Genomic DNA, 22398 nt, shown 5'->3' with positions numbered 1-22398 from the left:
ACAATTCAATTAAAACAACCATATGTACCTATCATGTACGGCAAGCACGAGATATACCGCAACAGCAAACAAGAATCTATCGCATAACACGTATTTTCGTAAGGTGATCATTTGTAACAGTAATCTCCCATTTAACTCGGGGTTAATTATCAGGCCAGTGGACTGCTAGCAGTGCCGCCTTATAAGGCCCGTGCAAGCCCTAAAGGTCCCTTATAATTCCCACCGAGGTACGTTGCGAAAAAGGCGTCTAAGAAACGATTAAACACCGTTAATTGTAACTGCTATCATAGGCGTATCCTCCAAAGGCAGAGATAAACTCCTAGATAAGGTATATGCTTACACAGGTAGTTGAGGCATGTTGAAATAAGGTAGCGGATAAAGTTAAGAAATGGCGGTGGTACAGTGTCGATCATACGAATACCTAGTGCTTTTGCTCTTATTTCCACGCTCTATTTTTAGAAGTAAAAAACTCAGTCGCGGAAAGAGGATTAAAATTTTATCGAAACGCCCGCGCGCGCGCGCTATCTTGTCAATTTCTGGCTACTTTTATGTAATCCCATACAAATTCCTTATCAATTACCTTATCAATTTCCAGAGTTTGAGCGCAATATTCCTTCGGAAAGATTAAAATATGTTGGGCAAAATTTGGAATTGCTTCAATATATCTTCGGCCAAACAGTTTTGGCCAAGCCTTAAAGTTTAAATCAGGCTTACCACCGTGAGACGTAGCAAGCATGTTACGATGACTTGCCGACCCGGCAGATTTAAGCTAGAACGCTGTAAGGCTTGGGTACCTATATACTAGGCTGCCTTCGGCGCTACTACCTCGCAACGTGAACTCTTCCCGTTGTCATCGACGTGGGCCCGATTCGTGACACTATCGCCCGATGGCTCCGGCTCGAATTTATTGCGATGACGCATGTATCGCAGCCGGTTAACGCCTTGTGCCAAATTCAAGACCGAGATCAATTCATTATACTTTGTCCGGCTTAGGTCATGATTCCAAATCCGAGTTTGCCATCGTGATCCTTCATGTCTGATTCGATGCCGAAGCGATACGGCGTTCGACCAATATAAAGAATGCGGGGGCGCATCTCCCGAGTTGGACATTTTAGAACTCGCCTAAATTAAACAAGACGGGAAAATGCCAGGAACCTATTAAAGAATGACGATCAGTCAATCTATTGGGATGCTGCCGTGGGTATCCGGCTGTCGGCAGATCTCGACGCCAGGGGAACGTCTGGCCCTGAGGCTAATACATAATCTACGGCCATGTAGAACCGCGTCGCCATGCTTGGGGACATCTCTGTCGTCGCCGAAGCTCATCGCTGAAGTATACAATTAACCGCGAAGATGAAGTGGCTATCTCTCACTCTAGCACTCGCCGTGCCTTCTCAGGCCGCGCTTCGATTTGGATGCTCGACCGTAAGCATCCAACGTCTCGATCCCCTCGTCGAGCCCGGCAAGGTTCCGTCGGCCCATCTTCACCAGATTGTCGGCGGGAATGCTTTCAATGCTACTATGGGTGATGACCTCGGTGACAGAGGAACGTGCACCACGTGCACATTCTCTGAGGACTTCTCCAACTACTGGACTGCGGTCATGTTCTTTAAACACCCGAACGGAACTTACAAGCGTGTACCCATCATGCAGAACACTGCTCTGCCGAACGGCATTAACGGTGGAATGACCATCTACTACACGCAGCAGGACTTCTCGTCGAACGGCAACCAAAAGATCACCGCCTTCAAGCCGGTAAGTTGGGCGTGATATTTCTTCGGTATAAAATGCTAACTACAAAAGGGTTTCCGTATGACCGTGGGCACTCCTACGGCTACCTCGAAATACGGACCCGGTCTTAAATTTGTCTGCCTTCAAAACAAAGGAACGAGATTCCCCGAGCTTGACGACTTCCCCACGAAGCCCTGTGCGGGTGGCATCATGACTGTCCACCACTTCCCCGCGTTAGTACCCTCCCGAGCCGTCGTATTCTTACCCGCTGACCATATTTAGGTGCTGGGATGGCAAGAACCTAGACAGCCCTGACCACCAATCTCACATGTACAATACCGTGAAGGACGCGTTCCAGAACTCCGGACCTTGCCCCGCGTCTCACCCTATCCGTGTCCCGCAGGTAGCTTACGAGACCTTATGGGATACGACTCAGTTTAACAACATGTGGCCCAGCGACGGCTCGCAGCCCTTCACATTGAGTTACGGCGACAACAAGGGATATGGTACTCATGCGGACTACGTATTTGGCTGGAAGGGCGACGCGCTTCAGCGCGCCATGGACTCTTCCTGCATGTTCAACGCCTGCGAGAACGGGAATCCGTTGAAGTCTCAGGGTGTAACCCAGATGAACCAGTGCCAGGTGAAGAGTACAGTCGACGAAGACATTGACGGATGTAAGTTATCACATGTGCCTTTTCTAGAAGTCTTATATTAACGATCTGTCTTTCAGGGCTCACCTCCCTCCCCGGTATGTAAATGGCGCAAGGTAATAAGGAAGATCCGAATTGCAAGGGACGGATATTCCGATTCGTCGTGAAGGCTTTCCTTAATCCAATCTACCGGCGCTCATATCGTTTGTTGACCTTTCGAGACTGATATACCAGCGCTGATCGGGCCCTGTTACATTATGGGGGGCCTATTAAGTCTGTAACTTCGTAGAGCGAAGGCAAATATATTTATTAGATGTTACCTTTACGGCTTTCGCGTAAAACTAATATTCAATACACTCCCGTGCCATACTGGCGTCCGCGCTTAAGGATTTCGGTGACTTGGTGCACTCGCCAATCGAATCCTTGCTCGTTAGGGGCTGTGCGTGTGTAAATAGTCGGTGAAAGCGTACGTAGGCGTTTAATCAAGGCTTTCCTCAAACGCCGTCTCTGAGCCCTACCCCATACATAGTAACACAACGCGAAGAAGCCCAACTGAAATAGTCTTTACTATGGAAATAATCACTGGTAACTCCGGGTATTATTATCATCAATTAGCACTATTGTATCGTTTAAAGCAATCATTACAATCCTCCCGTCCGATCACGTTTGGTCATGTACGCATGGAGAAGGCGGGCCAAGGTTTAGGGGTGGACTACGTTGGAAGAAAAAAGCATGGATTCGTTTCTTCACCGTAACGAAGTATTATGGAACCCGACTAGGCATCAATCGCCATGATCAGCAAAATACTCTGGACCGACTTCAATCATGCTAAGTCCGACGTAGAGAGCAGCATAAGGATGAAGTATAAGTAGACTCTAATTCCTGTGAAATAAACTTCAAAAACCAGGACTAGCTTCATTCTCAAAGATAACTCTCCATTGATCCTTTCCATTCGATACTTAGCTACGCGAGACTTCCATAGGATTTATCCAGCAATATGAAGTTCGCATCAATCATCACTCTGGTACTACCAGCAGTAGCACTAGCTCAGGTATGTGCCCAGGAAAATCGTCCCGAACGAAGTGTTAACCTTAACAATAGACATCTACCCCAGCCGCCAGCGACACTCCGGCGCCTTCTGGACCCCCAGACTTGTCAGTCTGCGAAAAGCAGGCTGGTCCTTACGCCGATGCTTGCCCTAAGTGTAATCCAAAGTGTGTAGGCTCATCCGCTTACGAGGATTGCCTATTCAGCGTATTCTCAGCAATCAATGGTATTCAGTCCCAATGCTGGCAACACGGTGGCAACAACTGCAGGGACGTGGCTATTAACGAAGTTTGCGGCTGAGAGGAATCTATGCCGGGCAGGTGATTAGGAGGAAAGAGAGATTAGCTCGATTAAGGAGCATAAATTTCAATTTTAGACGGGAGCCAGAAGATGTCAATCACCCCAGCGCTAGAGCTTATTCGTTTCCTTGAATTATGACAAAATACACGTCTCTTAGGAGTTATTTTATAATTCACAAATATTGAGTGTATAATTAGTGACTATCGCCTCCTGAATAACGAGAACCGCCTAAACGTCATCAGCGATTCCGGAAACGGCTGCCCCAAACAATACTTGTTGCATCTGTGAGATCAGAAACGGCTTCGGTAGTAGGTGGCCATGTGAGCCATACTTCTCTCAAGTTGTCTATATTATTGTCCGCCACGAATTGGTGAAATAACAAGCTATTATCCCGAGCTAGAACTCGCCATTCCAGTTTGGCGGCTTGCGTAATTGTTGCGCAAATCGACCCTATCTCTACATCAAGTGTCTGCGCGGCGCTCAACCCGACCTGGGCCGTCTTATAAGCCCATTGAGCAGTCGATAAAAATTTCCCGACGAGGTTGTCTATCTCTCCTTTCTTACTAAACCGTTGTTCTTCCCTACGAGCCAGTGGAGGTAGAATACCGCCAATATCTTGGAGAAGCAAGGCCAAGCTGTCATGAGCTTGCGCGTAGTGAGAGCGCATGCCTTGCCAGGGAAGTAAGCTGTCGTAGCCAGAACAGAGAACTTCGTCTACTAAGTGATAAACGCGAGAGTTCTGCGGCTCGATGACCGATGTAAAAGTATTGAGGATGGTGGCGGTATTGTTGCCTGAGATTGATTCCGGTAGGTAGTTCCAGGGGTCAAAATCGGGCTCCCCCCAGCTCCACCATGCTGCCATATTTATCCACTTAGCTAACGCCTCATTATCCCAAGACTCCCTATACTGTCCATGTCGCCGGAGGTTACTGTGCAAAGCGTTTAGCATATTGAGAATCTCTGCCGGACTTGCTTCGTAGTCGCCGGCAGAGTAAACATTGCTTGGTGGGTTTAGTGCTGACGACGGAGTAAGGAGCAAGTTCAATTTATTAATTGCTGTCTCCACCTCCAGCTCAAATTGCTCATCGAGGGCAGCCCAACTGTCATGCAAAGGCTTGTGATGCTCGAGAAGTAACCCCCTTAAGTTTCTTGCCATCGGGATAGTTTTGATCAGAGTATGGGGCCGAGCAGATGTTGGCTCTGTTGTCGGCTCTATACTATTTGGGTTTAATTTTGAATGGGTGCTTGAGCGACTTCTAAATACATTCTTGCACGCGGCTATAGTATTTGGACTAAAAGTTACAGTAGCCCACATGACCATAGTAAAAATACCGGCAATTATAGTCAAAGATTGAAATACGGTGATGAGATGGGGAGGCCGATTAGACGGAAGTTGGGAAACGACCCTCCTGATTCGCCCGATTAGGGATACCGGGTCAATTCCATCTCTGACGGATGGGGCCCGTAAGAGGTTTGGATCGTCAACGCGTCGACGAGCCCGGGTTGCTTCAGCAGCGGTTGTCAACCGTCCCAAATCGAATCCGGCGTCGCTACGCCACGACCGGGTTTCACGTCCTAAGTTCAAGCAGAGTGGTCCTGTGGATGGTGTGAAGCGTACGTCCTCCTCAGCGTTACCATGGTAAACAAATATGATATCTTGTCTCTCCCCCTCTGATAACTGGAGACGGAGGAGAGACCAAGGTGGGGGGTTCATCGTCGTACTTTATTATCGCGAAACCAGTGTATTAGCCGCAAGATACTCAGAGAGAAGTCTATGCGTTATATCTTCCAAACTTAAGGTATGCTAATTGAAGTTGTGTTATATTGATAAAAAGAGACTGCGGACTCGTTCAAAAAAAGGGTATCTCTAAACGGTTCGCACGCAGGCCTATTCAAATTCCAACAATTATTACTCTCGACTAATAGTAGTATCAACGTGGGCGAGATGATTATGGTATTCGGTGAACTTTATTATGTATCGCTAGTTTGTTCGTCGTGGTCTAAACCGTAAGCATCGATTCCGGAAACAGCAATCTAACAGCAACAATGAGCCTCATCTATACTAGAATACACAAAGAGTTTCACTGCGAAGATATGGGTAGTAAACGAAGAACGTTGATAGATTTGTTCATATCAAAATTCTATTACCTACTATACTTAATATAATATTTGGAGACATCCTTACCACTTACTAGCTGAAGATCACTTAACATATATTCCTGTTCAACCCTTATTGTTTGATTGAATACATATAGGTACTTAAAATGGCCGGCCCCTCAAATGTTTCTAATTCAAATATTGTTCCAAAAGACGAAACAGAGGACCAAGAGGGTAAATTTCGCCCGGGGAAAAATAGCAACGATTCAAAAAAGGCCGAAAATAATGATGACGACCCCAATAATGACTGGAGCGAGGGGGAGAAGGATGAAGATGAGAAAGAGAATGAGGTAGGGCCAGAAGCAGGTTCGGATCCGAGTACGGTCACCGCTGTATTGCGTGTGCGGCCCAACCACGCTGAAGATCCAGACCAAAATCTAGAACAGACAATTCTTATCGCGCTACACCCCGACTTCCCGAGGTTATCTGGAAATTCGAAAACGCAAAATGGCGACAATAGGGAAAAAGAGTCTGAGGGCGCTGAGAATGTCGAGAATGTCGAGAATGTCGAGAATGTCGAGAATACTGAGAATACTGAGAATACCGAGAATACCGAGAATACCGAGAATGTTGAGAATGATGCTTCACGCAGGCGAGCAGCTATAGTCTTTCACCTCTTTCACAATGGGGAATCGATGCTTACAACATCGTGGCGTACTACGTATGAGGATTATATTCCGCCGGAAACAGCAGACTGGGAGTGGCAGGTAGACGGCGAGGTTAGACTCACAGAGCTATCTCCAATACGTGGCAGCGCGTTACCGGAGGAGGGAGAGGGACGCCGGTTGTTATCTCAGGAATGGTTAACTAGGCGCTTTGAACCTGGCGCGCATATAGACAGGCCACAGCAGCCTCAGAATCCTGTAGAGAACGTTCCTATAACAGCTCAAGACCAACCCCGAGAAGACCAACCCCGAGACGAAATTGGGCTTATAGCTTTAATGTGTATTCTTTTAGGCATAATGTTGGTATTTTGGTTTAGCTTTCTCCTTCCGAAAATATCAGCGGTGGAAAAATGAGGGAACGTGTTTTCATAACAGCAGAATAAGTCAACTACCCATATACTTCTTATACCCGGAGATAAGACCCTTGCAGCAAGTAGCATTAGACCAAGTGGTTTGGTAAAACACAGGGGAGGCTGCTCTAGATTGCATATCATGATCTTATAATTCTACTATCTAGATCCTTAAGACCATGAATAATACGCACGCGACGTTGACACAACTAATAATGAAACTCGAAATTATAATATTTTCTATAATACTGAATAATTATAACTGCGGACGTATTGCCCCTTTTGTCTAAGACGTCTTAGTAGGAAATGTTCTCGTAGAAAGCATCACGCCTAACAACACCAGCTCGAAGATCCATTGTGCCAGAAAAGAAATTGGTTCTCAAGCCTGACTATTACCTATAATGAGTTCATTACTAATCACAAAAGACATGAACTTGAATTTCGAGTGAAGCTATCAAATGACGTCCTGAAGCCTCAAAACACTGATGGTGGCTTGGTAGTCTTATGAAGACCAATTGCCTACCCCAGCGATCCTGACGTGCGTAATTTATCCGGCCTTACTTATGTTAATCTAGCGTAAACTTACTAAGACCCTATCTTTAGAAGATCAAGATAAGTTCGGTTTTTTGGTTGTTGAAAGGTCAGTTGAAATGAGGGCATCCATGCCCACTTTCATACGTATTCGCATGATATAATTGGTGGCTAAAGGAGGTATGTGATTTGACGAAGCTGAAATGACAAGACGTCCCAGACCAATACTAATCCGGCCTAGATCTACTCAGCCCGAATAATTACGAATTGATTGTTTGACTTTATAAAGCAACGCCGGCTTTCTGAATCGGTACGCCGCTGGCTATTACGCACGGTTGGGTTTGAAGGCGCTAGGATAAAAAAGCCCAGTGGGAAAGTTGTTCGCGAAACGCTCGTATCTCTCGCATTGTACGAACGTGTAATTACGAAGTGCGAAGTATAAGTGGGGACATACCGAAGGCAGAAATGCTGAGCTTGCCCAACAAGTCTCCAAGCCGGTTCTTAAAATAGGATTTACAGCGTAGCTTGAAATGTGGCAGTACTGTGAATCTCAAAATTCTCTGATCCACTCCTTTAAAGTGTTCATAGAATTTCTGATGTTTCTTCTATATAGTGATCCGTACAGACTTAAGGTAGTATCAACACGAGACAACGTCATGCATTACAATGCGCTTACTAGGGCGCAAGTAGCTCTATGATAAATGGTTATATAAAATAGATCGCCAATAATGAGTATCTGGTGTATCTATTAACCCATTACCTGAGAAGCTGGACTCATGAGGCAGTCGGATAACTACCAGTGTTCATAGACATAAAATCCTATGAAGTGTACCTATCTACGCACTTTTAATCTAGGACGTACCTGTAACAATATATTCGTATTTAATATTAAGCAAGAAGTAACAATTATTTACCATCAGTGCCGTATCGAAGCATTAGGGCTACATTGACTATACGTATTTATTCTCCTTAAAGTACGAAAATGCGAATGTGTTTCCTTTACGAGCAGAGGTATAGGTAGAAAAGGGGGGGTGTCATTGATTTGGCTGCCCGAGTGCGAGTACGAGTTTTAGGGCATAAGTAGGTGAGCAGGGGTAAAAGCCATATAGCGCAGAGCCTCAGATATGCCAATTGCGATGTTACGCCTTATGAGAGAACCATATATCTAGGATTTTACGCGTTTCAGCGGTTAGGCAGATTTCGATTCCTGTGAATATAAGGGTTTGCCCGCAGCACGACAAATCGAATACATTAGTTGAAGACAATATTTTCCGTCCAAACTAACCGTCCCCGATCCAATACCCCAATATCCGAAATCTAAGACCAATAATCTACAACATGGCTGACGAGACGCCTACCTTCGTGTTCTATCGGTATCAGCCATCTATGGTCGCTGCTGTGATATTCATCATTTTATTCGCCATTTCATCTCTTTTCCATGTAAAAGTACTTTTCCAAAAAAGAATATGGTACTTTATTCCATTCGTCGTTGGATGTCTCTGTAAGTTGTCTGGATAGTATCTTCATTTACGTCCTTGCCTACATGAGATTGGATCTTTAACCAGTTTCTGCATAGTTGAGACCGTCGGCTACATCGGGAGAGCAATGTCATCGCCGGAATATCCCAACTTCACTAAAAATCCATACATTATTCAGTCGATACTCCTTCTCCTTGGACCTACTCTCTTTGCAGCCTCCATCTACATGATTCTAGGACGCTTAGTTGTCCTTCTTGAAGCAGAGAAATATTCACTCATCAGGCCACAATGGTTAACAAAAGTTTTTGTTCTGGGTGATGTCTTATCCTTTTTCGCTCAAGGCGGAGGTGAGCAATCCTACTAAGTTATCCAGAACTCATCCACATACTTATATCCGTTTACGTAGGCGGCGGCATGCTAACACAAGCGAAATCTGTGGATGACGTTCGCCGGGGCGAAAACATCATAATTGGCGGCCTTTGCATACAAATCGTCTTTTTCGGCTTTTTTATGGTTGTTACATTCGTATTCCACAGACGTATCACGCAGAACCCTACTCGAAATGCCCTAGCACTACCTACTCCGTGGAAGACTCTCATTTTGGTTCTATACCTATCCAGTGCCCTGGTCATGGTCCGATCTGTGTATCGTGTAGCAGAGTACGTCTTAGGGTCCGACGGGGAGTTACAATCGAAAGAGGTCTATTTGTACTGTTTAGATGCGCTCCCCATGCTTATCGTTTCGCTTGCCTATAACTGGTTTCATCCTAGCAGGGTAATTAATCGAGATGGACACGAACGCATCTCTGTCACGAGCCTGGAGGTTTTGGGTTGAGGTAAACTATCGCCTGGGTAACTGCATAAAGCTGTCAATCCGTACGAAGACCGCAGCGTGAATGGGTTGACACAGGCATAGAAGCATCTACATCATTTTTTTCATCATTTCATTCAAAGGGTCAAGGCGTATTATAATTGATATACAAAGGAATAGAGATGTACACTCGAGTAGTTAGAGAATAATGCGGGATATAAAAAGTTCCCGGGCGCTGTATACTTGACCTTGTATTAGAACCACCGTTTGCTAACTTCGTCGAGCGATTTTAAAATACGTATTTGATATCCCCAGATAGCTAGGTAGGAACGTGGATAAAATTTCAACCATTCGCTTCTTTATAAATCCGATCCTCACTTCTAAGCCAACCACAATACCTCAATTGATTATATAGGTTTTACCACTTCAACATACGGGACATCGTCCTTAGATATGATTAACAGGGACTAGCATACAACGTTATTTACTACATTCTGTGCTCACGGGATATTTGAACATGGCCATCAGAACTTTCCATCTTAAAATATTTAGATACTAGCTGCGTTGCCCGCCCGCGCAAGCGCGTACGGGGGAAAGGGGGAGAAAAGGGGGGGGGGGATCATGCGCAAAACTAACGCCACAGCTAAAGTCTAGCCTTTGATTGGCTAGCCACACCTTAACGCACGTCCGATGAATTTTTTGTAAAATCAATTGAATTATTTCAGTATTATATAAAATTTTTGATAATTAATATAGTTAGATAGAGCTTGTTTTGCGTAATCTTTCTATATTATTCGCATATGTTTTAGACGTTATGCGATAGAATAGAATGGCAAAGGAGAATATCGCCAACTGCGGGGCGATTTTAAGGATCTGATTGGTTGGAAAATTTGTGGCGGTACTAATAAAATATAGGAGAGTAGAAGTAAAGTGCCAGGCTCTCGTAACCTAATAGACCGGGTATTTGAAGGCGTCAAAGGTGTAAGTCCAGGACTCCGTTGACTTAGAGTCATATACGCAATCGAAATGACTTCCATTGTTGGACCATAATGGGCGGAGAGGCCATTTGCACAAGACATCAATATCCCCCGTGTTATTAAGTTTATCAGGCGCGGTTCCTTTCTCGGCCCATTCGATAACTGCTTGGAGTGTAGTTGCAGGCCAGCCACCGCCTGGTTGATCTTGGTTACTTCCACAATGTTCTCCACCAGGAACAATATATAGGCGGTAAAAGTCATCCATTGCGGATATACTGTCGTTGTAACTTAGGTCGTCGTACATGGAATTCCGAACAGAGTCGTAATAATGAATCGAAGATCCAGCTGGGATTGAAGAATCCGCCTCTCCGTGGACATGGATGACTTTGCCCCCGGCTGCCTTGAAGGGGCTCAGGTCTGGCCAGGTCGTCTGAAGTGAGTCCTGGTATTTTTGCATACCGGATGTCATCCAATCCCTCAGAGTATCAGCAGTCACATTATCGAGACTATCAAGCGAATCTTTTTGTTGGAGATATAGATAGCGTGCAATCCACTGAGCTCCTATACCCGAGAGATTGGGCTCCCATTCACCTGAATCCTCATTGAATTGAGTTGTAGCGTCAGTAAAGGCGGAGCCGGGTTGGGGGTTTATGTATATGCGTTTCCCCTTGGAGTCCATCAGACCGTTCGTAAATGCGGAGGCTACTGCCACACCCTCCGCAGTGATGGTACCATTCTGTTCGGGCGTAGAGCTAGAACCCGGGAGTCCACCATTAGATGCTGCACAGTAGTATGGCTGACCGATTGTCGAATTGTAGTTAAAGGTTAACTTGCAGAGATCGGAACGCGCAACCACGCCATCTACCCTACCGTCCAAGCCATCACAAGCAGCAATTGTCAAGTTAACGATTTTCTCAAGCTCACAAGGGGGCGGAAAGTAACCGATTGCTTTTTCTATGACCCCGCCTGATAAATGATTCGTCTGCTGATGGCTGAATCGTAAAGCAGGCGCGCCAGTTACGAGTCCGTCAAATTGATCCGCGAAGCGTTGGATTTGGCTCCATCCCTCACGGCCACCTTCGGAACACCCTTGATAGTAAGAATAAATTTTTTGGCTATCGGATACGTTGAAAAAGTTCCTGGTAAGCTGTTTTCCGAGTGTAGCAAGCTCGTGGTGCGCCTGATATCCAAACATATATGTTGCTTGCCAATTGACCGTGTTATTCGCCAAGAGGAATACTTCATCGAACTCAGTATTGAAGTTACCGAAACCTCCATCCGTAATGCCCGATACAGCACCAGAAATGATACCAACAGGACTGAACGATGACCCCGAATTAATGGCAAAGCCGCCTCCTCCCGTAGAGACGTATCGGTTCAAAAACTTGTCCGGTGGCGGGACAAGATATGACACGTGGACGACATCGTTCGCAATTCCATCGTGAGAATAGGCGAACGTGATATTGCAATAGTCGATCGCGACAGTCCCAAACCATTCGGAAGTAAATGATTTGTTAGTCGCAAGAGTAGCTGACACCGACGAGACGTCGAGAGTGACACCTAGTCCGAGGTCCTGAGTTGGCAATACGCTGGTAGCAAAAGTAGCCGTACAGTAATCGGATAGCGAGACAGCTCTCGCAGAACCTACCAAGGCACTTAAGCCTATTAATTTCTGGAAGGAAATCATTAGCGCGAGACTGAAAGAGAGGCGTGAGGTGTTGATGCGGATTGGTATCGAAAGGCCATCAGATTATGAGAACGGATTCTGATGGAGGGAAGCAAAAGCATTAGGGGCCATCCCGCCTAATATAAAGTATGCTCCATCCTTAACGATATGTCAATGCCGTTATGATGAGCCGCGCGTCCCTTAGAACTTCACTTGCCCTATCCATGCTCTGATGGAGACGCTGGGGCATCGACGTAGTAGCCGGTGGGGTTTTGTACCCAGGTACTTAGCCGTTAAAATGGAGAATACGATGATTGAAATACTATGTAGATAGGTATGGGTAGTTAGTTCACCATATCATGCTTGGTTAAAGATAATAATTCATCTTGGTGCAGTTCTGGTTTCCCATTGAAGAAAGAAATGTATCGACATTAGGTCACACATTTTCAAGATCGAGTCCAACCTAATCTAATCTAATCTGATCTGATTGCATCTAATCTGACACGCCCCCAATCTACCTAGGTAGGTACATAGCACAGTCTGAGAACCTTTGAAACAATATCGTCTGATCGTCTATTATCAATCGTTTCCTCGATTACAGACCAATGCCTGACGCGCGGAGCCACTAGCATTGTAAAGTTGTAAAGATGAAATTACGTAATCCACCAATGACGACGACTATTTGAATAGTTAATTCGAAATGATACATCTTCATGGCCGAGATTAAGGGGCCGCGTAAGGACAGGAGGCAGCCTAGACCCCAGGAGAAAAAGACGAGATCAATGTCCCGCCATAGAAATGAGAGGCGTCAACAATCTAATTGCTCCGAAATAGGAACACCAGAATGCATCGCGAAACTCCATGATATCCCACCTGCTGATAAGGCACACCCCAACATGTGCGGTACATACAAACCGACACACGTCATCTCAATATCGTATTCGAGAGCAGAGTCAACTTATAGTACCAACTACCAAATGCGGCAGTGCAATGAGCCAGCCATTCAAGGCACACCCAACTTGCCAAAAGAAGGAACTAACTGTGGTATGTAGGTGGATGAAACTGGGCCTCCAAGGCGTCACCGTCGTAGGCTCAGCCGGAAATAGCGGCCCTCTTGCGACCCGCCAATGTATGCCGTCTAACTTTGGTACATTTTACGCTTCTCATCCGGGAAGGTATGCATAGTCATGGTTTCTTGATTTACTTGAAGAGACTTAGAGACTAATTTAGTGAATAGTTGTCCATACGTCACATCAGTCGGCGCCACGATGTTGCTGTCAAATAGGAGCCAGACCGTGGCCAAAGATACCAATTGGGCCTCCTCCGGCGGATTCTCGTGGTATTATCCAACACCAGCGTACCAATAATCTGTCGTTTCTGCCTACTTCGCAGAACACAACCCGGGTCGCTCAAGTATGTACAATAGTTCTGGTAGTGGGCTCCCCGATATCTCGGCCCTTGATAAAAATGTTGCTGTTGCCGTGCTAGGCGAGCTCGATGTCGCCGATGGCACCTCGGCCGCTACTCCGTTGGTCGGCGCCATATTTAACCGCATCAACGAGGAGAGGCTTGCAGTCGGCAAGTCGACTGTGGGATTTGTCAATCCCGTCCTCTATGCTAATCCTGGAATGTTCGATGACCTTGTAACTGGCGACAACTCCATGTGCGATATAGAAGGTTTCAATGCTGTAAAAGGGTAGGATCCAACGAGTGGGTCGGGGACACCAAACTATCCAAAGTTACTGGAGACTTTTATGGCCTTGCAATGATGTGGATAAATACGTGGCATCGTCATATTCATGTCAAAATGAGAATTGATTAGGTACCTAGTCTGGAACGAATTCAACTATTAGCCAACGTAAATCCACCATCAAGAAACTCTCTCTTTTCCTGTGCATTCAGGACTTCAGGATATCGTCCAGAGGTACCTGCCAATACCAACCAGCGAGCACGATTGCACCGACACTCATTGTAAAGGCCATTAAGAAGTTAACGTCATTATTATCTAGCAAATCAAATCCGCTTTCAGCCACTCGGGTGGGCTTCCGGTCGCCAAAATGAGAACCCCGATGTCTATCTTTTGGGTCGTAAGGATCCTTTGATAAGTCGTCTACGCTGGCTTCAGGAGGGACCAATCGGCTCTCGACGGCGTCACCCCCTTCTCCATGAAGTATGCTCGCCTTAATATTAGTAGTAACGTTCTGTTCGGTATCCTGGCGAGCATGAGGTTCGGCATCCGATGGAGACGTCAAGACGCGAAGTCCGCCTTCGCCCTCGACAATTTTTCCCGAACGCACGTCTCGGACGCTCCTCTGGAACCAACCTCCAAGAAAGCTATCCAACAGACTGCCCAGCGCACCCCATAGGCTTAATGCCCAAGCCAGCGTAGCTTTCTGGCCAGTAGTCCAGCTCTCGCCGCCGCCAACCTTACCCTTTGTATCCTCGCCGCAAAAGGGAAGAAACATTAGAGCTGTAGCGACGATGATCATGGACCCTAAGAGGCCAGCGACTGATCCCCATAATGTGACACCTCCGTTTGTGCCAGGAGGAACCTTTCGCAGTGAGAAAGACGTGATCAATCTTGGGGAGCTGCGCGATAAGATGCCCAGTTCGGAGGAGAAAGTATCGGCGCAAACGGCGGCATAATTGGCGATTATGCCGAGAACTAATATATCTCCGCCCCATTTATAGCAGAATGAGCCCTCCGGAATCTCCCCACGGGTAACTACCGTATCTCGCCGCGCGCGGAGCTGGTAGGCGTGCATAAGGGTCAAGATAGAGGCCATTAGAGAATTTGCGAGCACTTGGACGTGCGTTCTTGGGCCCTCGCCGCCAGCACTTCCCCGCGAGTGCAACGTAAGGCCTGATTTGACATTTGCCTTTATCTTGGTGACACGAGTCCCGGCTAGAAAAAAGACGCAGAGAAGCACGAAAGGTAAATTCCAAGGGTGAACAGCATGGGCGGCAGCGGTCAGCGCAGCAGTCAAGATGCCGAGCGGCGTAAGCGACTTGTGCGAATACGCCCGGTAAACGAGGGCGAGCGTCGCAGGGATAGCGATCACAGCTTTCATCACGAGAGCCTGGACGCAACAATATATTTTTGACGTCTCGTTACGAAACTGAACTTTGCAGGTTCATTTATTGGGGATGTGCGTTAAGTACTTGTACGATGTTGTAAGTTGATCCAAAGTCCAATCTGCAGATGAGCATGTGGAGAGAAACGGAGGCTTACTAAAAAGCCAGGCCAATGAGTTATATATCGGTACTTCATATCGTTATCGATAATAACTAAGACACATGCGCAGAACCAAGTTTTGGTGAGTTGGGGCTTACACGTACTAAACGATGAAAGTTCACATTACCTATACCTAATTTCTGATATTCCTTTAGTCCTCGGCTACTTTTGACTATTATATACACGAAGAAGGTCGTCTACGGCTGTCTTAACCTTCCCGTCAATGCCGTACCAAAAATGTTGCGGACTCAGCATCCAGCGTCGTAGGTGACCTTGGGAGATATCCGTCGCGAGCTGGCCGAGTTCTTTTATGGCTTGTTTAGGGAGCTCAACTAGAAGCTCCCCAACAGCTTCTTTCTGGGCATCGTTCATGTGCGTCGTATCTACCTCTTCCCAGATAGTCTTGAGCCTGTCGATAAACGCCTTGGGATTCTGTGGAAAGTCTTCCATCGGATCAGTACAAAGAGGGTCCGGAGTTGTCTTTTCGCAATACGATAGAAGCGTGATGCCTTCTGGTATCGCAGGGTAATCTACGCTGTCTTGCCAAACGCTTATCGGGTCGCCGAATACCCCCAACGCGATAACATTTGTAACTGCACTGCCTAGTTCATCTAACGCTTTGTGTGCGCACTGCGCGCCTTGGCTATTATCAAACGTATTAGTCCGGGTCTCGCAACGATAGCTAGTTTCGAAGAAAGACGGATTTAATAAGTTTGACTTACCTCCATCCCCAAATGGCAATTTTAACATCCGGACAATACGAGACGTATTTCTGTACGCTCTCTCCGATGCTCGTAGCGCAACTGCTTGACCCTCCTTCTTCAATGTAACCAGACAAATCGGCCGGGTAGTTATCAGTATTGACGCCTTGGATTGCCAGATCGATGCCCGTCGACCCACTAACTAAGGCATCACGGAACGGACCACCAACCCAGGGTCCTAGGTTTCTACAAGTTGAGTTTATTAGCACATCTCAGACCCAAGCGAAGACTTAATTCCCTTACCCTTTATCAAAGGTGCCGCGGGCGAAAATTACCGCAAGGTCGGCGCATTGTGCGCCTTCAATTTCCTGAAGCACGGGGTCCCAGTCGTTTACGGAGACAGCTGTGTCCCGGTGACTTATGACGGCGGCCGCTGATACTGGTGACGCGGACGCAAAATATAAAGAGGCAACAAAACCAGATAACATGACATGCCTCAAACTCGCATGTGCATGCATGCCAGCAACGGATACCATCATCGCAACCCAAGAAAGTCGAAACGCCTTGAATGTCAAAATTTAATGGTTTTTATAGTTTTTACTGATCCTAAGACCCGAATAACTTTGGACAGAAGCGCCTTAACTTAAGTAGGTACCTCTGATATATAAATGTTAGATTTTCACGATTTTCACTCTAGAATAGCGTTATGTCTTATATCGTAGTTACGTTATAGTCAAGCAGCGTAATCTATCCAATGAATTCGAGACAACCATATTCTAAATAAGCAAGTCAAGGAGCCAAATGCTTGTAGAAGACTATATTAATTAGGAATTGGAAGTGGAAGGCGTTTCGCGATCGTCGAGCGATAATCCCTGCCGTTTTGTCCCAGCGTCCTGTCCCACGTAGATGGTTTACTGTTTGAGCCTAATCACACGTATTTGGAGATTAGAAATACGACTGTCCTTTAATCTCCCCGTTTTCGTCATGAAGAAAAATGGCACTGGTCCGGCGCATGTTCATAGTTGGTCTCGAGTGAGGGGATATGAGCTACGGGCTCACATGTGCGGGGTTCTCGAATCCGTGCTTCTTTGTTGCGTGGTAAGACGTGCACTTCTGCTCGCGAGTAAGAGAATAATTGTGCTATACCGAAGAAACGTAACTCCGCTTGTAATTTTACGATCCTAAGTTGCGAAATAACGTCAGTTTGTTCGTCAACGTCTCCCTACCGGCCCGTATTGACGGGATGTATTATAAGGCGAGATTCGCTACAAGATTCCTCCTTCAAAAATAGGCTCTAAACCCTTTGTCGGTGAGTCTTATAAGCGTAGTACGCCATTTCAGTCCAGAGCAAACGCGTCCGGTTTAGGCACCCGGCCCATTACTATTTCAGGACCTTCACCCGAAAACTGGTAATCTTTTTTGATATGATTAAATTATACATACCTACCTATCTATATATACCTATATACCTGGTTTCAATCTAATAGTAGGTACCTTCCATCGAACTGAGCGTACTAATGCTTTTGACGGATTCACGCCTCATTAGCACAGTGTGGTAACCCCCCTTTAGTCAAACACGTCGGTGGCGTATCGTACATTTCTCAACTCATCCCACCATATTTTCGCGTCCTCGTCGCTCAGGTACTCGCCCTTTATCTTCGATTCTTCTTGGCGTATATCTTTGATGACCTTTTCAACCCCCTGGCTGACCTTCCGCGAGCCACAAATGTAGAGCTGTGCACCCTCTTGCCACAATTGGAGAAAACCGAGTCGATCCGCCCATACGATGTCTTGCACATACTTGGATCCGCCCGACTCCTCCGGTGTTCGACTAAACGCTCGCTTAATTATAACAGCTCCAGCCTTTTCCCACTCGGTAAACTCTGCGGAATACAAGTCATCCTTACCCGGTTCCCGACAACCATGATATAGTACAGCTGGGGCTAGTTTACGGCCTGATCTGATCATCACAGCACGATGTTGAATGAAGCCACGGAAAGGCGCTATGCCGCTTCCCGCTGCAACGAGAATCAGTGGCGTCTTCTCCGGAGTATCTGGCAGATGAAAAGCCATATGAGACGGCCGCACAGACACGCGGAGTCTATCGTTAGTTTCAAGGCCTCCCAGGTAGGAGCTCGCGACGCCTATGTAGTTTCCTCGGCCAGATTTGGCGCGTCCCGAGACCAAAGAGAAAGTAATAGAGACCTTTAGAGGGTCCTCTAGGGGCGACGACGAGATAGAGCTGGGTTTTATTGTTATTTTACATCCTTTTCTTGAGACGAAGTGGAGAGAACCTACTATTGGCGAAGACGCATCGGTGGGAGCATCGCCAGAAAGGATCCCAGACCTAAGTTGACAGAGGGAAACATTTCTAGTAAGTCTAATACCGATGCTCTCTTTGCAAGTACTTCCGCGTCGTAGTTTTCGGTGGTTAAGTTCTTCAGCACTTTACGGTCGTCCTCGCTATCGGTTGCATCAGCCAACGCGAGGATATTCCGTTTGGTGGCTGGCTGGGCGAGCTCTACGAAGTCGCTCAATATACTACTAGCAGGTACTAGTTCGTTGGTAGGTAGCCTTATACCGGTACCCGAGATTCTGATGCTTGTATCCCACTATAGAAGGGTGAACACGATTAGTAAATACTTAAGGGATGAGATTCCGAGGACTTTGTCGAAAGCAAGACGTATTTAGTAGTATATATCAAAAGAAAATGGCCACGTTACCGGCAATCCAAGTCTACGCATGGCTCTTTGGACCGTTTCCTTGGGGTTAATAGGTAGGACGGACAAGTAGTCCCCAGGCATATAGGTCACGCCGGCCGGGAGCTGGATTTCCACATGTTTCTTTGCAGGTTCGCCGTCTGCAGTTAGAAATTTGGCCGCGAGTATACGCCCCTCTTCTACACTCTGTTTAAGTATAGATGGGCGCGTATTGGATACATCCACTGTCAATGATGCATGGTGTATTCCCGGCCGCCCGTCCGATCCCTTGCTGGCACTCAACATATTTAGGGCTGGCCAGAGCACCTGCGTAAGTCAGCATAAAATAAATCAGTTATGAATAAGCGGTATCTGCTTTCAACAGGTCCGGATGGTGGTTTAGACAGAACGCTTACATTATCTTCCCATGTCTCAAAAGCAACAAATGGATCTTCCCGGGCCACATCCGCAAGGCCCAGTTCCGCAATATTCGTTGCACCGAGGTCTTCCAGTCTTGTATTTATGAGTATAGGAATTCGGTGGAATGTCTGAGACCAATCGTGATGGCCACATCCAAAGACTGCGTATGATGATCCGCGGAGAGCTGACTTGTCTTTGATGCCGTCAATCCAAGAAACAAATTGGGCCGCATTATCTGGAGGTTGTCCTTCATAACTTGCTGTTATAAAGATAATGGGCTGATTCTCTGGGAGCTTTTCTACTGCAGCATCCATACAGTCCAGAGTAGATACTCTATACCCATAGGAAGCAGCATCAAAAGCTAACCGCTGAGCCATTGACTCGCAAGTGCCGCTGTTGGAGCCGTACAGGATAGCAATGGGCTGCTGATCATGACCCGTATGCTTATGTTCTAGGCCATTTGTACTTGTCTTCGGCTTGTCCGACACTGATGCGATCCCGGAAAGTCGATGCTCAAGCTTAACGGGATCTAAGTTGTCGCGTAATATGGCTCGTATGAAGAAATTATCGGGTTTGATGGTCAGAGTCTGTTTATTTCGCAACTCATAGTCTGCATCTGCTAGGACGAAGTTGAAATTCTGGAAGAGGATAGCCATAGTAAGGATGGCCTCCTGCATCGCGAATGGTCGACCAATACACTATCGTTCTTGTTCGTTAGTGCTAGCTGTCACTAGACCTCTTTAAAGTGAGAAAAGAAAAAAGGGGTAAAAGCTTGATGGGTTTCTTACGGCTCTAGCACCGTTACCAAATGGTTTCCACGCATTCTTTGGTAATTTACTGAAGTTCTCGTCAAGCATCCTTTCTGGTTTGAAGGCCATAGGATCTTCGAACACTGTTGGATCGAGATGTGCTTTGCTGAGAAGACATTGGATAAATTCTCCTTTGTGGACTTGGTATTTTCCAGCAAGCAATGTATCCTCTACGGGGCTTATTGAGAATATCGGGATTGGCGAATCTAAGCGTAGTGCTTCGCGGAGAACCTATTTTTATAAGCCTTACGTGTTCAAATTTTCGTGGGGAGTGTAGCGTACTGCTGTGATATATGGGAGTTTTTGCATGTGCTGTACCGTCACAGGACCTTTGCCGATAACTTGATCAACTTCTTGTTGCACCTTGCGGTAAGTATCTGGGTTCTTCAATAATCTATACTATAACATGTAGCACATAATGTTAGTATGAAATCCGAGTAGGTATAGCAGATGCTCGAATCGGTAGTGTATTGATCATTCATTTTAATCTTAGGTGAGTAACCGATACCTTATGACAAGTACGAATCACTCACCCAGCGGGGGAAGAACTGATTGATAGCAACAAATGCAGGATTAATCTAGACTTACCATAGCGTATGACAACATCCCAGATGTAGTTTCGTGCCCAGCAACCAGAAATGTGATCAGGTTATTGATAATGGAAGCATCACTCATTTTCTGTCCACTAAGTGAGTCTCGTCCTTTAAGCATAGCTGAGAGCAGGTCTTTCCGCTCGTTCCCGGGATCCGCAAGGCGCTCGTCTAAGACGGCCTGGGCTGTCTCGGCGAGGACGGCAATATGGGATTCGTATATCTTGTCTTGTGTCCGATAAATGAAGGAAGGAAGCGGTAGTCGCTGGGACCTGCGTCCGCTCTCTAGAAGGAATTCCGTCATGGAGTTGACGAACGGGTGTAAATTCTCGGAGTAGAAGCTATTGAATCGGAATCCCATAGAGCAAAGGGCGATTGTGTCGAGAGTAAGGCGTGTGAAGTCTTGGGGTGCGTTGATTCTTGCATATGGCCCGTGTCTGGCCCATTTCAAGGCAAGCTGTGAACCTATGTCTTTCATCTCGTCGAACATGTCGCGGATACCTTTCGGTCCAAAAGCTGGCATTAAAACACGATGGGCGATGCCCCAGTTCGGCTCATCGTTTGTTGCCGTAAACAATCCGTCGTGAAGACCTGCCCTGAGTTGTGTTAAAACATCATTGGGCTTCTTCTGAAACCTCTTTTCATCGCAAACCTCATCAACCAATGCATGTGTGCTTAGAAATACTAGGCTAGCTCCTGGCACGCGTGCTCGGAAGATCTCGCCATACTTCTCCGAAATTCTAGCAAACGATATGAGAGTATTTTCAGGGTCGACGCCGGTAACATACCCAAAGAACGGGAGTTGCGGTGGCTCAGGGATTGGGACTGTAGATTTAGTCGCCATAGTCTGACGATAGGTGACACTTGATTCGGGAGTAGATGGTAGATGGTGAATATTAAAATTTATAGATTGATTCGCAATGTCTATTCCAATGATACTGGTGTATGATTTTTCAGTAATACTTCTAGCGTTTTATATTCCACCTAGAAAGTGTTATATATCGTTGAAACGCGGCTACTTTCTTTATGATCCAGAGGCCGGGTTAGTTTATACGGCTGCCGGCCCCGTGTCGTCGGACTGTAGTTCCTCCGCCTGTTTCTAAACCTCATATAGCACAGCTAATTGATAGCACGCACGGCCACCATGGCATTCGTACGATAGTACCCACATGGAAAGCAATCGCAAGCAATCCGTGTGGTAGGGTTATCCGAATACGTCTCATCGCCATTATATTCATATAAGATTAGTGTATTTCTTAACAATTTATAAATACTATATCCGATCGATATTTGAAGGATACTGGTAGAATGCTCAAGGCGAAAGATGATATGTAATCTTTCCGGAACGAAACACGGGATCGGGATCGGAGTCCGTCTCGGATTTTGGTGTGGATCCAAGCGAAATGTGGATGGGCGAAGGGCTGGTTCCCCTTTGACTCGTGTCAACATCACTCTAGGTTAATTGTCCATCAAGTCTAACTCATGAGTAGCCTTTCTAGTACATCTAAAGTATGGATTATGAAACTCCCCGAGTAAATCCGCGTCCCGGGAGAGCGCTCGCTTGTTTACCTTGTCGGAA

General features: G+C 46.4%; 10 protein-coding genes across 10 annotated transcripts; 5 read left to right on the top strand and 5 right to left on the bottom strand.

Annotated features, from left to right (window-relative positions):
* Window positions 1-1353: 1353 nt before the first annotated feature.
* On the top strand, window positions 1354-2490 carry F5Y00DRAFT_266139 (uncharacterized protein; the record flags this gene model as incomplete). The annotated part of the gene is made up of 4 exons (XM_048011898.1): window positions 1354-1755; window positions 1804-1964; window positions 2014-2408; window positions 2465-2490. 4 exons carry the CDS (start codon window positions 1354-1356, stop codon window positions 2488-2490), a joined length of 984 nt encoding a protein of 327 aa, XP_047860853.1.
* Window positions 2491-3303: 813 nt separating this feature from the next.
* F5Y00DRAFT_185825 (uncharacterized protein) lies at window positions 3304-3771 on the top strand. The gene is made up of 2 exons (XM_048005089.1): window positions 3304-3435; window positions 3486-3771. The coding sequence occupies exons 1-2, from the start codon at window positions 3382-3384 to the stop codon at window positions 3729-3731; spliced, it is 300 nt and encodes a 99-aa protein (XP_047860852.1). The 5' UTR covers window positions 3304-3381; the 3' UTR covers window positions 3732-3771.
* A 198-nt stretch (window positions 3772-3969) lies between these two features.
* Window positions 3970-5445, bottom strand: F5Y00DRAFT_266137 (uncharacterized protein; the record flags this gene model as incomplete). The annotated part of the gene is made up of 1 exon (XM_048011897.1): window positions 3970-5445. One exon carries the CDS (start codon window positions 5443-5445, stop codon window positions 3970-3972), a length of 1476 nt encoding a protein of 491 aa, XP_047860851.1.
* A 550-nt stretch (window positions 5446-5995) lies between these two features.
* F5Y00DRAFT_266136 (uncharacterized protein) lies at window positions 5996-6907 on the top strand (the record flags this gene model as incomplete). The annotated part of the gene is made up of 1 exon (XM_048011896.1): window positions 5996-6907. One exon carries the CDS (start codon window positions 5996-5998, stop codon window positions 6905-6907), a length of 912 nt encoding a protein of 303 aa, XP_047860850.1.
* A 1865-nt stretch (window positions 6908-8772) lies between these two features.
* F5Y00DRAFT_266135 (RTA1 like protein) lies at window positions 8773-9746 on the top strand (the record flags this gene model as incomplete). The annotated part of the gene is made up of 3 exons (XM_048011895.1): window positions 8773-8935; window positions 9011-9259; window positions 9319-9746. The coding sequence occupies 3 exons, from the start codon at window positions 8773-8775 to the stop codon at window positions 9744-9746; spliced, it is 840 nt and encodes a 279-aa protein (XP_047860849.1).
* Window positions 9747-10340: 594 nt separating this feature from the next.
* F5Y00DRAFT_247748 (feruloyl esterase-like protein B precursor) lies at window positions 10341-12779 on the bottom strand. The gene has a single exon (XM_048009320.1). The coding sequence runs from the start codon at window positions 12384-12386 to the stop codon at window positions 10671-10673; it is 1716 nt and encodes a 571-aa protein (XP_047860848.1). The 5' UTR covers window positions 12387-12779; the 3' UTR covers window positions 10341-10670.
* A 299-nt stretch (window positions 12780-13078) lies between these two features.
* On the top strand, window positions 13079-14065 carry F5Y00DRAFT_266133 (peptidase S8/S53 domain-containing protein; the record flags this gene model as incomplete). Its single annotated transcript, XM_048011894.1, has 4 exons — window positions 13079-13263; window positions 13418-13540; window positions 13603-13722; window positions 13792-14065. 4 exons carry the CDS (start codon window positions 13079-13081, stop codon window positions 14063-14065), a joined length of 702 nt encoding a protein of 233 aa, XP_047860847.1.
* A 27-nt stretch (window positions 14066-14092) lies between these two features.
* Window positions 14093-15644, bottom strand: F5Y00DRAFT_185812 (integral membrane protein DUF92-domain-containing protein). The gene has a single exon (XM_048005088.1). The coding sequence runs from the start codon at window positions 15434-15436 to the stop codon at window positions 14264-14266; it is 1173 nt and encodes a 390-aa protein (XP_047860846.1). The 5' UTR covers window positions 15437-15644; the 3' UTR covers window positions 14093-14263.
* Window positions 15645-15762: 118 nt separating this feature from the next.
* On the bottom strand, window positions 15763-16837 carry F5Y00DRAFT_266131 (carbohydrate esterase family 5 protein; the record flags this gene model as incomplete). The annotated part of the gene is made up of 3 exons (XM_048011893.1): window positions 15763-16243; window positions 16323-16547; window positions 16605-16837. The coding sequence occupies 3 exons, from the start codon at window positions 16835-16837 to the stop codon at window positions 15763-15765; spliced, it is 939 nt and encodes a 312-aa protein (XP_047860845.1).
* Window positions 16838-17867: 1030 nt separating this feature from the next.
* On the bottom strand, window positions 17868-21663 carry F5Y00DRAFT_266130 (bifunctional P-450:NADPH-P450 reductase; the record flags this gene model as incomplete). Its single annotated transcript, XM_048011892.1, has 7 exons — window positions 17868-18543; window positions 18600-18913; window positions 19025-19327; window positions 19417-20118; window positions 20209-20460; window positions 20512-20628; window positions 20818-21663. 7 exons carry the CDS (start codon window positions 21661-21663, stop codon window positions 17868-17870), a joined length of 3210 nt encoding a protein of 1069 aa, XP_047860844.1.
* Between the last annotated feature and the right edge of the window lie 735 nt (window positions 21664-22398).

The sequence above is a fragment of the Daldinia vernicosa genome (assembly GCF_022497035.1).
Source record: "Daldinia vernicosa strain CBS 139.73 unplaced genomic scaffold F5Y00scaffold_65, whole genome shotgun sequence".
In the NCBI taxonomy this organism is placed as follows: Eukaryota; Fungi; Ascomycota; class Sordariomycetes; order Xylariales; family Hypoxylaceae; genus Daldinia; species Daldinia vernicosa.
This window is presented reverse-complemented; position numbering and strand designations above follow the sequence as displayed.